The 17,662-nt window shown below is 43.0% G+C and overlaps 1 protein-coding gene across 1 annotated transcript in view; it reads right to left on the bottom strand.

Annotated features, from left to right (window-relative positions):
• The window catches only part of LOC127582122 (urea transporter 2-like), a 44,698-nt gene that overhangs the window by 6,426 nt on the left and 20,610 nt on the right, over positions 1-17,662 (bottom strand). Inside the window, exons 5-7 of the mRNA XM_052037157.1 lie at positions 15,175-15,367; positions 8,946-9,093; positions 7,910-8,044 (exon numbers count right to left, since the gene is read on the bottom strand). Coding sequence (XP_051893117.1) covers positions 7,910-8,044; positions 8,946-9,093; positions 15,175-15,367 — 476 coding nt within the window. The remainder of the gene's footprint in view (positions 1-7,909; positions 8,045-8,945; positions 9,094-15,174; positions 15,368-17,662) is intronic.

Raw genomic sequence — 17,662 nt, 5'->3', positions numbered from 1 at the left:
AATCTTTTTCTCAGGTAGGCAGTGGAGACAGTGGTGAATTTTGTCGTCGTCATCATCAACTTTTCCTCAGAAGTGGCTCCCAGTATTGGAAAGGTGATCCATATTTTTTTAGGGTCTTACTGTGGCCTCTAGTACAATAAAGACAAAGTCTTGATCTCTCAATCTACCTCATCGTGGCCTTTGCACTTTAATTGTCTACCTGCACTGCACTTTCTCTGTAACTGTAACACTATATTCTGCATTCTGTTATTGTTTTTCCTTTTGTACTATCTTGATGTACTTATGGAATGATCTGTTTGGATAAGATATCTTTATTAGTCACATGTACATCAAAACACACAGTGAAAAGCATCTTTTTTGTGTAGAGTGTTCTGGGGGCAGCCCACAAGTGTCGCCACACTTCCGGCACCGATATAGCATTCCCACAACTTCCTAACCCATACGTCTTTGGAATGTGGAAGGAAACTGGAGCACCCAGAAGAAACCCACGCAGACACAGGGAGAACGTACAAACTCCTTACAGATGGCCAGAATTGAACCCGGGTCACTGGCGCTGTAAAGCGTTACGCTAACTGCTACACTACCTTGCCTGCCCATGGCATGCAAACAAAACTTTTCACTATATCTTGGTACCTGTGGCAATAATAAACCTATTACCAATTATTTTTGGGAGTGGTGTTGTGCAGCAGGATGCCAGTTGGTAAGGTACGTTTGTTTTGTGAATATTCAGTGCAAGTGCAAGATTAATTCACTTGTACACTTCAAGGAACAAGTTGCTGATGACATGGAACTTGGCTTCAGTGTACGCAAGTGTTGTCAATGTGCAGCTAAATTTAACAAGCATTCTCCACAGTCCTTCAATTGATGAAGACAAAGCTTTTGGCTGGCCATGTTATATTTGCCACCAATTTGATGGGATCATTCTAAAATATAAGGAATTTTGGAAGATGACCAATATTATCTACATTTTCTATAGCTACCATTTTTTGAATCTTAGCATGTAGGCCAACAAGTTCAAGAGATTAGTCCCTTTGGTTTCTTCTCAGTATTTAAAAAAAATTATATTCTTCAGTTACACCAGATCTTTGTTCTGTATTTTTTTTTGGTCTTCTACTATGAATGGAGGTCTTTTCCTCTTACAAGGCATGAGCATGATCTTGTCATAACCAATATCCTGCTTTTTCAGGAAGATAAGCACAAGACCTCATGTCAACACCCTAATCCAGGCATTGGCATGTGTTAGATTAAGACATCATCCCAGTGAGAAAGACATTCACATTCCCCAAGCCATGAGAGGTACCGGTGATTGTTGTATCGACCACTGGCTAATCCTCTCTCTTATCTCTAACAACCTGGCCTCAAAACAGTATAGCAACTGAAGTGTTGCCACGAGAACATCATGGCTAAAAGTGTCAAAGACCTCTCAGGGGTACCTCTTCTCAGACAACCTGACAACTTCCAATCAACAGGAGCCACAGAGTGTCCAAAGCATCTTAATCAAAGTCCACCATGATTAGCAACTGTGAAGAAACTCTTGGCCACTTCCCACCTTCTCATGATGCATACAGAGTTCATGACAGCTCTTGGACAAAGTCAAAGACCAAGTCTTTTGTGTGTCACTGCAACCATTCTGACTGATCTGCAATCACTGACATGTCATAGTCTAAATGACAACTTAACCCCAAGAGGAGTGAGTGATTGCATTAGGGACAAAACAGATAACTAATCTCCTCCCTGATCGATCACAATGCTTGCACCTTGGATTCCAACTCAACAACTCCATGCCTTTTTTTCTTGAGAGATGGACACAAACTGTAAATGGGGTGGCCTGGATCTCAATGGTGTTTGGAAGTTATTGTATGCTGTATAATATTATATAGAACATAGAATAGTGCAACACAATACAGGCCCTTTGGCCCACAATGTTGTGCCGACCTTTAAACCTTGCCTAAGACTATCTAACCCCCTCCTCTGTCATATCCCTCTTTTTTAAATTCTTCCATATGCCTATCTAGTAATCTCTTGAATTTGACCAATGTACCTGCCTCCACCATCGCCCCAGGGAGCGCATTCCATGCCCTGACCTCTCTCTGGATAAAAAACCTTCCTCTAATATCTCCCTTGAACTTCCCACCCATTACTTTAAAGCCATGCCCTCTTGTATTGAGCATTGGTGCCCTGGGAAAGAGGTGCTGGCTGTCTATCTATTCCTCTTAATATTTTGTACACCTCTATCATGTCTCCCCTCATCCTCCTTCTCTCCAAAGAGTAAGGCCCTAGCTCCCTTAGTCTCTCCTCATAATGCATACTCTCTAAACCAGGCAGCATCCTGGTAAATCTCCTCTGCACCCCCTCCAATGCTTCCACATCCTTCCTATAATGAGGAGAGAAGAACTAGACACGGTACTCTAAGTGTGGTCTAACCAGAGTTTTATAGAGCTGCAACATTACCTCGCGGCTCTTAAACTCAAGCTAACACCCCATAAGCTTTCTTAACTACCCTATCCACCTGTGAGGCAACTTTCAGGAATCTGTGGATATGGACCCCCAGATCCCTCTGCTCCTCCACACTACCAAGAATCCTGCCATTAACTTTGTACTCTGCCTTGGAGTTTGTCCTTCCAAAGTGTACCACCTCACACTTCTCTGGATTGAACTCCATCTGCCACTTCTCAGCCCAGCTCTGCATCCTATCAATGTCCCTCTGCAATCTTCAACAATCCTCTACACTATCCACAACACCACCAACCTTTGTGTCGTCTGCAAACTTGCCAACCCACCCTTCTACCTCTTCATCCAAGTCATTAATAAAAATTATGAAAAGCAGAGGTCCCAGAACTGATCCTTGTGGGACACAGCTAGTCACAGCTCTCCAATCTGAATGCACTCCCTCCACCACAACCCTCTGCTTTCTACAGGCAAGCCAATTCTGAATCCACATGGCCAAGCTTCCCTGGATCCCATGCCCTCTGACCTTCTGAAGAAGCCTACCATGTGGAACCTTGTCAAATGTCTTACTAAAATCCATGTAGACCACATCTACTGCACTACCCTCATCAATCTGTCTGGTCGACTCTTCAAAGAACACTATCAGGCTTGTGAGACATGATCTGCCCTTCACAAAGCCATACTGGCTGTCCCTGATCAGACCATGATTCTCCAAATGCCCAAAGATCGCATCTGTAAGAATCCTTTCCAATAGCTTGCCAACCACATATGCAAGGCTCACTGGTCTATAATTCCCTGGACTATTCCTACTACCTTTTTTGAATAAGGGGACAACATTTGCCACCCTCCAGTCCTCCGGTACCATTCCCATGGACAACAAGGGCTCAAAGATCCGAGCCAAAGGCTCAGCAATCTCCTTCCTCGCCTCGCGGAGTAGCCTGGGGAATATTCCGTCAGGCCCCAGGGACTTATCTGTCCTAATACTTTCTAACAGCTCCAACACATCCTCTCTCTTGATATCAAGATGCTCTAGAACATTAACCTTACCAACACTGTCCTTAGCATCATCAAGGCCCCTCTCTTTGGTGAATACTGAAGAGAAGTATTCATTGAGGACCTCACCCACTTCCACAGCTTCCAGGCACATCTTTCCACCTTTATCCCTAATCGGTCCTACCTTTACTCCTGTCATCCTTCTGCTCTTCACATTAGTGAAAAATGCCTTGGGGTTTTCCTTAACCCTACTTGCCAAGGCCTTTTCATATCCCCTTCTTGCTCTCCTCAGCCCCTTCTTAAGCTCCTTCCTTGCTACCCTATATTCCTCAAGAGACCTATCTGATCCTTGCTGCCTAAACCTTCTGTACGCTGCCTTCTTCCTCCTAACTAGATGTTCCACCTCTCTTGTCAACCATGGTTCCTTCACCCTGCCATTCTTTCTCTGCCTCACCAGTACAAATTTATCCCTAACATCCTGCAAGAGATCCCTGAACAACGACCACATCTCCATGGTACATTTCCCTTCAAAAATGTCATCCCAGTTCACACTCGCAAGTTCTAGCCTTATAGCCTCATAATTTGCCCTTCCGCATTTAAATATTTTCCTGTCCTCTTTGCTCCTATCCTTGTGCATGACAATGCTAAAGGTTAGGGGGCGTTGGTCACTATCCCCCAAATGCTCACCCACTGACAGATCTGTCACCTGACCCGGTTCATTACCTAGATCTAATATGGCATTTCCTCTAGTTGGCCTGTCAACATACTGTGACAGGAATCCGTCCTGGACACACTTAACAAACTCTGCCCCGTCTAAACCTTTGGTACTAAGCAGGTGCCAATCAATATTTGGGAAGTTGAAGTCTCCCATGATAACAACCCTGTTATTTTTGCACCTTTCTAAAATCTGCCTCCCGATCTGCTCCTCAGTATCCTTGCTGCTACCGGGGGGCCTACAGAATACTCCCAGTAGAGTAACTGCTCCTTTCTTCTTCCTAACTTCCACCCATACTGACTCTAGAGAGGATCCTTCTACATTATCCACCCTTTCTGCAGCTGTAATAGTATCCCTGACCAGTAACACCACCCCTTCCTTTCATCTTCCCCCCCCCCCCCCAACCCTTTTAAAACTCTGAAATCCAGGAATATTCAGCATCCATTCCCGCCCTGGTGACAGCCAAGTCTCTGCAAGAGCCACAATATCATAGTTCCATGTATTTATCTAAGCTCTCAGTTCATCACCCTTATTCCTGATGCTTCTTGCATTTAAGTAAATACACTTTAGCCCATCCACCTTACTACTTTTATGCCCTATACTCTGCTTCTCATTCCTCAAAGCCTCTCTATAAGTTTGATCTAGCTTTACTCCATGCACTTCTTCCACTGACCTATCCCTCTGGTTCCCATCCCCCTTGCAAACTAGTTTAAACCCTCGTGAACCACACTAGCAAACCTGCCTGCAAGGATATTGGTCCCCTCGAGTTCAGGTGTAAGCCATCCAATCTGTACAGGTCCCATCTTCCCCAGAAGAGATCCCAATGATCCAAAAATCTAAAACCTTGCCCCCTGCACCAACTCCTCAGCCATGCATTCATCTGCCATCTCCTCCTATTCTTACCTTCACTATCACGTGGCACTGGCAGCAATCTGAGATTGCTGCTCTTGAGGTCCTGTTCTTCAGCCTTCTGTCTAGCTCCCTAAACTCACTTCTCAGGACCTCATCCCTCTTTCTACCTATGTCATTGGTACCAACATGTACCACGACTTCTGGCTGTTTTCCCTCCCGCACAAGAATGCTGTGGACCTGATCAGAGATATCCTGGACCATGGCACCTCGGAGGCAACATATCATCCAGGGTTCTTGCTCATGTCCATAGAACCTCCTGTCTGTTGCCCTGACTATCGAGTCCCCTATCATCATTGCCCTCTTCTTCTCCTCCCTTCCCTTCTGAGCAGCAGGACCAGACCCAGTGCCAGAGATCTGGCTACTGCCGCTTGATCCCTGTAGGTCATCGCCCTCAACAGCATCCGAAGCAGAATACCTGTTTTTGAGGGAAGCAGCCTCTGGTGTCCTCTGCTCTATCTGCCTGTTCCCTTTCTCTTTCTCTCCCCTGACAGTCACCCATCTATCTGCCTCCTGGACCCTAGAAGTACCTGCTTTAAGGGGGGTGACTGCCTCCCGATGCACAGCATCTACATAACTCTCTCCCTCCCTGATGCTTCGCAGTGTTTGAAGCTGCGACTCCAGCTCATCAATTCTGAGCTGAAGTTCCTCCAACCTCAAGCACTTACTGCAGATGTGGTCACTGTGCACCACAGCAGGGTCCACTAGCTGTCACATCATGCAGCTGCACCACATTGCCTTGCCCTCCATCTGTTTTTTTTTCCTTACCTAGCTATAGTCTACTTAAAAGTTATAACAATAACAGTAAACCTTACCTTTACTTACCAGCTACTTAGCAGTGTTGTTGCAGATGGCCTCCACCTCTTGATGCCGAAGCCAATTGTGCCAAAGCCACACACTCTGACTCTGTCCACTCTGACAATGGTCACTCCGCTTGACATGACCTCCTTTTTACTGGCCCTTCTAAATTAGCCCAGACGCTGCTGCTTGGTCTCTCAGCTCCTGATTCACTCCTAAGTAAATGCCAAAGCCTGTTGTGCCAAAGCCACTTACTCTGACTCTGTCCACTCTGACAATGGCCGCTCCAAAATGCCTTGTCATCGCTACCTTACACCTCTAGATACAAGGAATTTTTTTTCATTTGATTAATAGTCTAGTTTGTTACTTAATGAACTAGGAGTTATATTTTTCATCCATTTTGTTTAAACCACTATCCAAAAGAGCAAAAAAAGGTAAACCTTACCAACCAATCACTGATCCACTATCCAGAAACGTCACATTGATTTTTATTTTGCAGTCTTGGAGCCGTTCTCTTGATTCTCTATATTCTAGCTGCTCTTGTTCAGTTCTTCCCAGCAATGCCTTTTTTGTTTGCATCTCTATCACTGTCATCCAGTTTCTGTTACTTCTGTTTATTGGTTCTGTATCTTCCATGCTCCTCTTAATTGAACATTTCTTTCCCTCTCTTATCACATTATATCTCCATCACTCTCAATTCTCGTGTGAGCATACTTTCTTTATTACTTTTCCATGGCTTTATATTCCTAATGCTCTCATTGTGCTTGTGCTTTTCTTCTATTCACTCACTGTAGTTACTTAAAATTATCTCTCCCTCTCCATTACGGCAAACAATTATAAAAAATCCTGTAAATTATCATATATTTACCCTTCTCCCTCAAAGCTGCTCCTCTTTATACACATGTGAGTTCAGCGTTGCTATTCCAGGTTTAACCTTGCTCTGGTTCAGCCGGCATATTTACCAGAATTACTGCTGGGGAATTGCAGAAAGTTCATGCTTGGCTGTCCAATGTCAGAATGCACTTGGGAAAATGGCAGGAGACAACAGCCAGCAAGTTCTGATAAAACAAAAGACTGCAGATGCTGGAATCTAGATGAAAAACACTATGATGCTGGAGGAACTCAGCAGGCCAGGCAGCATCCGTGGAGAAAAGCAGGCCGTCAATGCTTCGGGTCAGGACCCTTCTTCAGGACTGCAAGTTCTGATCTTTGGTGCTGGTCTCAGAATCTTGAACTTCCTTATATTGATGGGGGTAAATTCTGACAGTTCAATGTGGAACTGCTAGCAGTTTCTAACAAGTTCAGTCTTAACATTTCCCTGCTCTGCTTCTTTAGTTTTTTCCTCTCTCTTACTGCTTAATATCCATGTCAAGTCTTTATTTACATCAAACATCTGCTGCTCTCATTCAGCTCTCTCTCTTTCTTTGAAAGTCCAAAAAAACCCTACAGATTCTGGAAATCTGAAATAAAAACAGAAAATATGGAAACACTCAGCTGAAAAAAGAAACAATTAACATTTCAGACCTGAAACATTAACTGTTTCTCTTTCCACAGATGCTGTCTGACCTTCAGATTCCAGCATTTTCTCTCTTCCTCTCTCTGCTTTTATATCCTTGCCACCATCAGTCAGCTCTTTCTCTATTTCCTGAGATCACGATTTGAACCCAGGGCGCTGGCGCTGTGAGGCACCAACTCGACTAGCTGCACCACTGTGACACTCTTATTCATTGCTTTACACTCTACCACTCTTTTTCAACTCCCACTCTCCATCAGTGTACATGTGGAAAATGAGTAGAGTGTATGTCATGAATATGTGGGGATCAGAGGCTGATGCACCAAGGTTGACTGTATAATCAATGGGAGAAAAAAGGCTTAATGAGATGTAATATCCAGACCTATAACAAGTAATGGAACTATATCAGAATTGTACCATAAAGATAGACTATTAAGGAGAATGAATGATGGTAATAGTTAAAATGTTATCAGAAATTGGAAAGACATTCTGGTTTTCTTCAAGGATTATTTCTGATATTTTTCTTGACTTACAGCATATTATTGCCAACAAGTGAGTCTGCCAGGTCAAGGCATAAAACATTCCACCCACTGCAATGCAGGCAAGGACAGAGTTGTAGCTCCATAATCCATCATAGATTTTCTGAAATGGTGAAGCCAAAGATAATCCTGTAAAAAAAAATTAACAGACAATTGTTTGGCCTCTTATTGATTGCCAGATGTTTCCAATCCCTTCCAGAAAAAAGTCTAACAAATAATTATTTGATTACTTAAAGCTAAATGATTTCAATATGCAATTTTAAGCAACAAACAAGTGAAATAAATGGATGAATACAAACTTTATGTCAATGCCCAAAAGTTTGTCAGAAGCCTAAAATGACAAAATTTTTATATAATAAATACATCATTTAAATAGCACTACTGTAACGTCCTCCTGCTTGTCAACTCCATGAGATACTTAATGAATACATCTTGGGAGGAACTGGGTGCTGGGCATACCAATATCTCAGAAGGTTTTGATACAAACCTACAATGCTTACTTAAATATTTTACTCATTGTTTTACAAGGCAATGATTGTCTAAATCTCTATATTCATAGGCTCAATTACATTTTATATTGCCTTATAATAAGAATTTTGAAACATGCAAATAAATTCATGCCAAATTTTGAAATTAACATGTTAAATTGAAAGTACAGTAATACTGAGATTGTATTATTGAATCTGTAATCTAAAAGTTTATATTATTAATCCAGGGAATATGTTCAAATTTCACCTTGACAATTCATGAAAAACAAACCTCAACATAAAAAACACTGATAACAGTAAAAGTGACCATGAAGCTATCGATCTGCAAAAATCCCCAGTTCCCTTAGGAAAGGAAACTTGCCATCCTTATCTGTGGTTCAAGTGCCACAGTAATCTGGTTTACTCCTAACTTCCCTCTGAAGTGGCCCAGCAACTGAGTTTCTGGGAGTGGCCAATAAATACTGACCTTGCCCAAGAAAAAAGAAATGTTTTACACAGAACCCTTAAAGACTCCTTTAAAACAGTGATGTATGTAGACACACCTGCCAATGTACCCATACAGGATCCAACTGCAGCATGCAGACATATGATTGGAGATGAGATAAATAATGCAGCAAAGAAAATGCCACCAGTCCAGGGATTGTCACAGCCATACACCTGTCCAACTCCCACTGGGATAGATCTCAAGAGCTGAATAAAAAAGCAAGGAGACATTAAATGATTTTCATGGAATATGAAAATTCTTTAATTGAATTATCAATTGAAAAAAATAATTGGAACAGAACTGACAATGATCAGTAGAAATACTGTGAGCACCTCAGAGAGATTGCAAAGTATTGGTGTTCAGAGGGACCTAGAAGCCCTTGTATGCAAGTTACTGAAAATTAATGTGCAGGTACAGCAAACAACTAGCAAGGGAAATGGTATGTTAGCCATTATTGCAAGAAAAATTGAGTGGTGCAGTAAAGGTGTCTTACTGGAATTATATAGGGCCCTGGTGAGACCACACCTGGAATGCTGTGCTCAGGTCTGGTCTCCTTACTTAAGGAGGGATAGAGGGAGTGCAAAGAAGCATCACTAGATTTATTCCTGGGATGGAAGTGGATGGTCTTGAGGAGAAAGATTAAGCAGACTAGGCCCACATTCTCTAGAGTTTAGAATGAGAAGTTATCTTGTTGAAATTTATACTTTTTTTTACTGGGCTTTACAGGGTAGATGCAGGGATGATGTTTCCTCAGGCTGGAGTGTGTAGAAAAAGGTATCATAGTTTCAAAGTAAGGGGTGACCATTCATGAATGAGAGGAAATTCCTTCACCTGGAGGGTGGTGAGGATTCACTACCCAAAAGCCTGTGGAGACACAGTGCCTGGCTATATTCAAGAATGAAATCAATAGAGTTTAAGATATCAAAAGAATCAAGGAATACTGGTTTAGATCAGGGAAGTAGCGCTGATGTAAAAGAGCAGCAATGATCTTATTGAATGACAGAGAATGTGTGAGGGGACGAATGGCCTAGTCCTTATGTTTTTATATTTGTAATGTTTTATCTTTAATTTTTTTATCTTTAATGTAAATGTGTTTATTTGTTATGAAATTGTCTACTTTCCAAAGACTGAAAGGATTATTTTTAGAGCAATTCAGAAAGCAGTTCATAAACTAAACTAAGGTTCCTAATTTTGCAGAGTATCTTAGACTGCATGACTGACAATAAACTTATATTCACTAGATCTGGACTAATTAGTATTGCCAATTTAGCTGAAGAGTGTTTGTGCCAAGGAGCAAATATTGTATGAACAATTAATATGCAATATATCCAATCATTTTGTCTTTCTGGATCAGACAGATAAGCAGTATGGAACCTCTAGGGCCAATCACAAAGTGAATTATACTGTGATGGGGCAACTTTGTGTAAAACACTATTTGCAAATCCACAGACCACAAAATGGAAACAGGAAGAAGCAACAAACAAGAAAGAAAGGGTTAAGGTGAAACACTTTATAATGCTCCAGATTCCTGAGCAGGCCCACCCTTATATTTAAACAGAGATGTTCCCCTTGCAGGTTTCTGATTCCAGTGTATTTTCAGAATTTACCTAGAACAGTACAGCACAATACAGGCCCTTTGGCCCACAATGTTGTGCCAACCTATAAACCTCACCTAAGACTATCTAACCCCTTCCTCCCACATATCCCTCCTTCTTAAATTCCTACATATGCTCATATAGTAATCTCTTGAATTTGACCAATGTACCTGCCTCCACCACCGCCCCAGGCAGCGCATTCCATGCCCCAACCACTCTCTGGGTAAAAAACCTCCCTCTGATATCTTCATTGAACTTCCCACCCATTACTTTAAAGCCATGCCCTCTTGTATTGAGCATTGGTGCCCTGGGAAAGAGGCACTGGCTGTCCACTCTATCTATTCCTCTCAATATTTTGTACACCTCTATCATGTCTCCTCTCATCCCCCTTCTCTCCAAAGAGTAAAGCCCTAGCTCCCTTAGTCTCTCCTCATAATGCATACTCTCTAAACCAGGCAATATCCTGGTAAGTCTCCTCTGCACCCTTTCCAACGCTTCCTATAATGAGGCAACCAGAACTGGACAAAGTCCTCTAAGGGTGGTCTAACCAGAGTTTTGTAGAGCGGCATGATTACCTCGCGGCTCTTAAACTCGATCCCACGATTTATGAATGCTAACATCCCATAAGCTTTCTTAACTACACTATCCACCTGTAAGGCAACTTTCAGGAATCTGTGGATATAGACCCCCAGATCCCTCTGCTCCTCCACATTACCCAGAATCCTGCCAGTAACTTTGTACTCTGTCTTGGAGTTTGTCCTTCCAAAGTGTACCACCTCACACTTCTCCGGATTGAACTCCATCTGCCACTTCTCAGCCCATCTCTGCATCCTATCAATGTCCCTCTGCAATCTTCGACAATCCCCTACACTATCCACAACACCACCAACCTTTGTGTTGTCTCCAAACTTGCCAACCCACCCTTCTACCCCCTCATCCAAGTCATTAATAAAAATCACGAAAAGCAGAGGTCCCAGAACCAATCCTTGTGGGACGCCGCTCGTCACAGCCCTCCAATCTGAATGCACTCCCTCCACCACAATCCTCTGCTTTCTACAGGCAAGCTTATTCCAAATCCATATGGCCAAGCTTCCCTGGATCCCATGCCTTCTGACCTTCTGAAGCCTACCATGTGGAACCTTATCAAATGCCTTACTAAAATCCATGTAGACCACATCTACTGCACTATCCTCATCAATCTGTCTGGTCACCTCTTCAAAGAACACTATCAGGCTTGTGAGACATGATCTGCCCTTCACAGAGCCATGCTGGCTGTCCCTGATCAGACCATGATTCTCCAAATGCCCATAGATCCTATCTCTAAGAATCCTTTCCAACAGCTTGCCCACCACAGATGTAAGGCTCACTGGTCTATAATTCCCTGGACTATTCCTACTACCTTTTTTGAATAAGGGGACAACATTTGCCACCCTCCAATCCTCCAGTACCATTCCCGTGGACAACAAGGACTCAAAGATCCGAGCCAAAGGCTCAGCAATCTCCTCCCTCACCTCGCGGAGCAGCCTGGGGAATATTCTGTCAGGCCCCGGGGACTTATCTGTCCTAATATTTTCTAACAGCTCCAACACATCCTCTCTTGATAGCAACATACTCTAGAACATTAACCTTACCAACACCGTTCTCAGCGTCATCAAGCCCCCTCTCTTTGGTGAATACTGAAGGGAAGGGAAGACCTCACCCACTTCCACAGCTTCCAGGCATATCTTCCCACCTTTATCCCTAATCGGTCCTACTTTTATTCCAGTCATCCTTCTGCTCTTCACATGTGTGAAAAATGCTTTGGGGTTTTCCTCAACCTTTCTCGCCAAGGCGTTTTCATGTCCCCTTCCTGCTTTCCTCAGCCCCTTCTTAAGCTCCTTCCTTGCTACCCTATATTCCTCAAGAGACCTATCTGATCCTTGCTGCCTAAACCTTTTGTACGCTGCCTTCTTCCTCCTAACTAGATGTTCCACCTCTCTTGTCAACCATGGTTCCTTCACCCTGCCATTCTTTCTCTGCCTCATCGGGACAAATTTATCCCTAACATCCTGCAAGAGATTCCTGAACATTGACCACATCTCCAAAGTACATTTCCCTTCAAAAATGTCATCCCAATTCACTCTCGCAAGTTCTAGCCTTATAGCCTCATAATTTGCCCTTCCCCAATTAAATATTTTCCTGTCCTCTTTGCTTCTATCCTTGTGCATGACAATGCTAAACGTTAGGGAGTGGTGGTCACTTTCCCCCAAATGCTCACCCACTGAGAGATCTGTCACCTGACCCGGTTCATTACCTAATACTAGATCTAATATGGCATTCCCTCTGGTTGGCCTGTCAACATACTGTGACAGGAATCCGTCCTGGACACACTTAACAAACTCTGCCCCGTCTAAACCTTTGGTACTAAGCAGGTGCCAATCAATATTTGGGAAGTTGAAGTCTCCCATGATAACAACCCTGTTATTTTTGCACCTTTCCAAAATCTGCCTCCCGATCTGCTCCTCAGTATCCTTGCTGCTACTGGGGGGCCTATAGAATACTCCCAGTAGAGTAACTGCTCCTTCCTTGTTCCTAACTTCCACCCATACTGACTCTAGAGAGGATCCTGCTACATTATCTACCCTTTCTGCAGCTGTAATAGTATCCCTGACCTGTAACCAAATGTGTATGGTTCTACTTTTCTACCTTTAGGTTGACTTTGTATCCATTTGATGATAATGGTAACATTTATGCTCCATCTCTCCTCGTGCTCCAACCACACCTGCCAACATCTAATCAATCAATGTGGTTTGGCTCAATTTAGCATTTTAGAAGGTGATGGGGAAGTTAGGAAATGCCAGGAATCTTTTAAGTAAGATGAGCTACTACCAGCCCCATTGAAAAGCAGGCTGATTTAAATCATTTATGTAAATCTCTATTTTTCTTTAGGAGTCTGCCTGGGTTCCCACATAGAGCCAAAATCCATAGTTTAACAGCATCATACCTTTAGTTTCCTCTTAACCCGATATTTCTTATCTGGTGGGTTCTTTCTGTAGGTTTTACAAGTGATATTTCCCATTAGGTTGCCTCATCATTGGATAAGTCTCAGGACAGCACAAACACTAACTTTAAATGCAATCATGGGCTTAAACAGTAGACAGGGTCCTAGAGCTTCCATAGTACAAGTCCATATGGAGTCCAGGTGTGAAACTTAGCAGAAATTTCGTTAGTCTATGTCATTTGTGCTCCTATGATATTCTAGGATCCCAATGTAGTTTTCAGTTCCAAAAGGTTGAGCATTTGCCCTGAAAACTGAAAGTATTGATACTTGCACTGAGCAGCTTGCCCAAGTGCTCTTAAAACAACTGTTGGCTACCGGAATAAGAGTTAATTGGAGGAACCATATTTCTAGCGTCAGGAGGAAAATCACTAATACACAATTTATAAAATTGCCCTTCCTGAGGATCAGCCTCCCCTCACTCACATTTTCCACCATTTAACATACTTTTGTTGAATTGCTTTTGGAGCTACCAGATTTTATGCCTTTTTCCATCACCAGACCATGCACTGATGGTATGGAAGTGAAGTCTTTGTTCTATGATCTAAATATCAATGGGGCTTTTGGCTGATTCCATCAGGTAAACCATGGGTATGTAATACTGGTATGGGACACGAAAATTTGTTTCCCCAGAAGATTTATAGCCAAGCATTATTGTTATGAGATCAGAGAGCATAAAAATAAGATTATTCAAATATTATAACAATACCAATTGGCATAGCTTCCTGACAGGGCTGTGACAGTGGCTAAGAGAATCAACACAAGGGAAAACAGAATGTGGAAGATACTCAGCTGATCGGGCAGTTTCTGAGGAGAGCAAAAGACAATTTCCATTGCAGCACCAGGTGATACAGTGGCACAGCTAATTGAGCTGCTGCCAGAGATCTGGGTTTAATTCTAATTTTGGGTGCTGTCTGTGTGGAGTTTGTATGTTCTCCCTGTGACTGTGTGGGTTTTTGCCCACATCCCAAAGATGTTTGGGTTGGCTGGTTAGTAGGCACTGTAAATTGCCCCTAGTGTGTTGGTAAGTGGTAGAATTTGGGGGCAGTTGATGGGAATATTTTTTAGAATTTAAATTTTATTTACAGCGTGGTAACAGGCCCTTCCGGCCCAACGAGTCCGCGCCGCCCATTTTAAACCCAAATTAAACTACCCGTATGTCTTTGCAATGTGGGAGGAAACCGGAGCACCCGGAGGAAACCCACGCAGACACAGGAGAACGTACAAACTCCTTACAGACAGCGACGGGAATTGAACCCTGATCGCTGGCGCTGTAATAGCGTCGCGCTAACCGCTACGCTACCGTGGGGGGAACAAAATAGGATTAGTGTAAATGGGTAGTTGAAGTTTGGTGCTGACTCAGTAGGCCAAGGAACCTGTTCCATGTTGTACGTCTCTATGACCCTAAATTGCAGTCGACTTGTATTCACTTGTCAATTATCAGGTGACTTCTTAAGCCCTTCAAGTAATATACAAAATTCCATACATAAAGAAAGAAAAGTACATATAAAGTTCTTTAAATGAAAGTATGTTTATTCTGTGATAATGATATTTGAATAGATATATTAAACATGTTTAATGTGTTCTGTACCAATTTAATGCACTTGCCATCTTACAGCGTTTAAGAATTTAAAAGGAACCATAATATTGCTTACCATTGGTACACTGAGATCAGGCCATGTAATATTGTGTGAGGTATTTACAGGTTCAATAAGAATCTGAGGAAAATGCTGATTGTAGTGTCCTGTAGCAGCCATGAACAAACCAACAGTCATGTTAAAAGGCAATGTGAAAATCGGTAGATCCCATTTTCCCATGACCGCAGCCAAGGCACTTGCAATGACAGGGCTGCAAAGAGAAAAGGTTTCAATACAAATATAAATTTTAATATCACTCATTAAAGGGCTTTCTTACAAAGAGAATACATTACCTTTGAACACCCTTTTTATTCACTTACTGGTTGGCAATACTATAGAGATTTAAATTTCATTAAAAAAGGAAGCTGATATAACAATCCTATAATATTTCTAAACCAGACTTATACCAGATGATCAATTATAAATAATAAAAAAAGGAAAGCTCTCCAAGCATAGCAATGGAGAGAGAGAGCACAAGGTTGTAGGAACTAAGATATAAGTGAGATCAAAATTACATGGAGTGGATGATCTCTAGTCCAAATTCTTCAGAACTAAGCAGTATTCTGATTAATGGATAAGTTTGGATTACTGCTGATCACGAGCAATGTTGCAGTGGTGGATCTGTGTAATAATGTGTGCTATAAGTAACTAAATTCTATGAAACTAGATGAAACTTAAAAAAAAGTTTTTATTTATTTGCTACTGCTATCAACGCAGCCCTCACCCACATCTTCTCCATTTCCCGCATGTCTGCCCTCACCCCATACCTGCTCCGACATAACAGCGACAGGGTTCCCCTTGTCCTCACCTACCACCCCACGAGCCTCTGTATCCAACATATCATTCTCCGCAACTTCCGCCATCTCCAGCGGGATCCCGCCACCAGGCACATCTTCCCCTCCCCTCTCTGCTTTTCAGAGGGATCGCTCTCTCCACGACTCCCTTGTCGGCTCATCTCTCCCCACCGATCCCCCTCCAGGCTTTTATCCCTGCAACCATGCTCAGTGTTACACCTGCCCCTACATCTCCTCCCTCACCACCATTCAGGATCCTAAACAGTCCTTCCAGGTGAGGCAGTGCTTCATATGTGAATCCATCGGGGTCATTTATTGTATCTGGTGCTCCTGGTGTAGCCTCCTCTACATCGGTGAGACCTGAAGCAGATTAGGGGAAATCGCTTCATTGAGCACCTCTGCTCTGTCCGCTGGAACAGCCAGGATCTGCCGGTGGCCAGCCATTTTAATTCCACTTCCCATTCCCACACTGACATGTCTGTCCACAGCCTCCTCTACTGTTAAGTTGAGGATAAACACAGATTAGAGGAACAACACCTCATATTCTATCTTGGTACTCTCCAACCTGACGACATCAACATTGATTTCTCTTTCATCAACTTTTGATAACCACTCCACCCCCGCCCCCCCCCCATTGCCCCGTTGTTTGGTTTTCCCTTATCCCTCTGGTCCCTTTACCCCTTCTCTTTCCCCTTCCCCATCCTCACGACCTGCCCATCACCCACACCTTCCTCCCTCTGGTTCTCCACCTCCTTCCCTTTATTCCATGGTCTACTATCCTCCTATCAGATTCCATTTTGTTCAGCTCTTTGCCTCCTCCACCTATCACCTCCCAGCTTTTCACATCATTCCCACTTCTCCCCCTCCTCCCCCACCTACCTATCTTCCCCCCCCCTCACCTGGATTCACCTATCACCTGCCAGCTCATGCTCCTCGCCTTCCCCCTACCCTTTTATTCTGGCTTCTGCCCTCTTTCTTTCCAGTCCTGATGAAGGGTCTTGGCCCAAAATGTTGACTGTTCATTTTCTTCCATCGATGCTGCCTGACCTGCTGAGTTCCTCCAGCATTTTGTGTGTGTTGTTCCAGATTTCCAGCATCTGCAGTCTCTCGTGTCTCTGTTTTTATTTATTTACTTCAATAACATGTACATATTTTCTGAAGCTTCACTTGCATCATGAAGGTCAGTTTCTTCTTGATTAAACTCTTGGATATGGTATATAATAGTAATTTCTTGCAGAGTGATGGAAGACCCTTATGCAACAATCTCCCTGTTTTAGAGAAACAAAGGACTGCAGATGCTGGAATCTAGATGAAGAACACGATGATGCTAGAGAAAACTCAGCAGGCCAGGCAGCATCCGTGGAGGTGGAGAAAAGCAGGCGGTCTATGTTTTGGGTCAGGACCCTTCTTCAGGACTCCCTGTTTTATCCCCTGATCTACTCCTGTGTTTCTTCGCTATCACTACTCTTGTCATCATGGGTATCCTTAGTGGGGTTCATAACCATGGGACAACCTCGACATCCATCATCTGCCAGACCGGAGGTGCTTCAGTGTCTCAGTTCATCCATCCAAAAATGTCATCCAAAGGTCCTTGGTCACTCCTTTATGTACTGTAATAATTCTGCAGCCTCATGCTTCTTGTTTCAAATTTTATAGCCGTTTAAGCTGATTTCATGCAGAGAGTTGTTAAAAAAGGCAAGTGGCCATAAATT

Source organism: Pristis pectinata, chromosome 2 (genome assembly GCF_009764475.1).
Source record: "Pristis pectinata isolate sPriPec2 chromosome 2, sPriPec2.1.pri, whole genome shotgun sequence".
Classification (NCBI taxonomy): Eukaryota; Metazoa; Chordata; class Chondrichthyes; order Rhinopristiformes; family Pristidae; genus Pristis; species Pristis pectinata.
The sequence above is the reverse complement of the archived record's forward strand: the minus strand, read 5'-3'. Positions and strand labels throughout refer to the sequence as shown.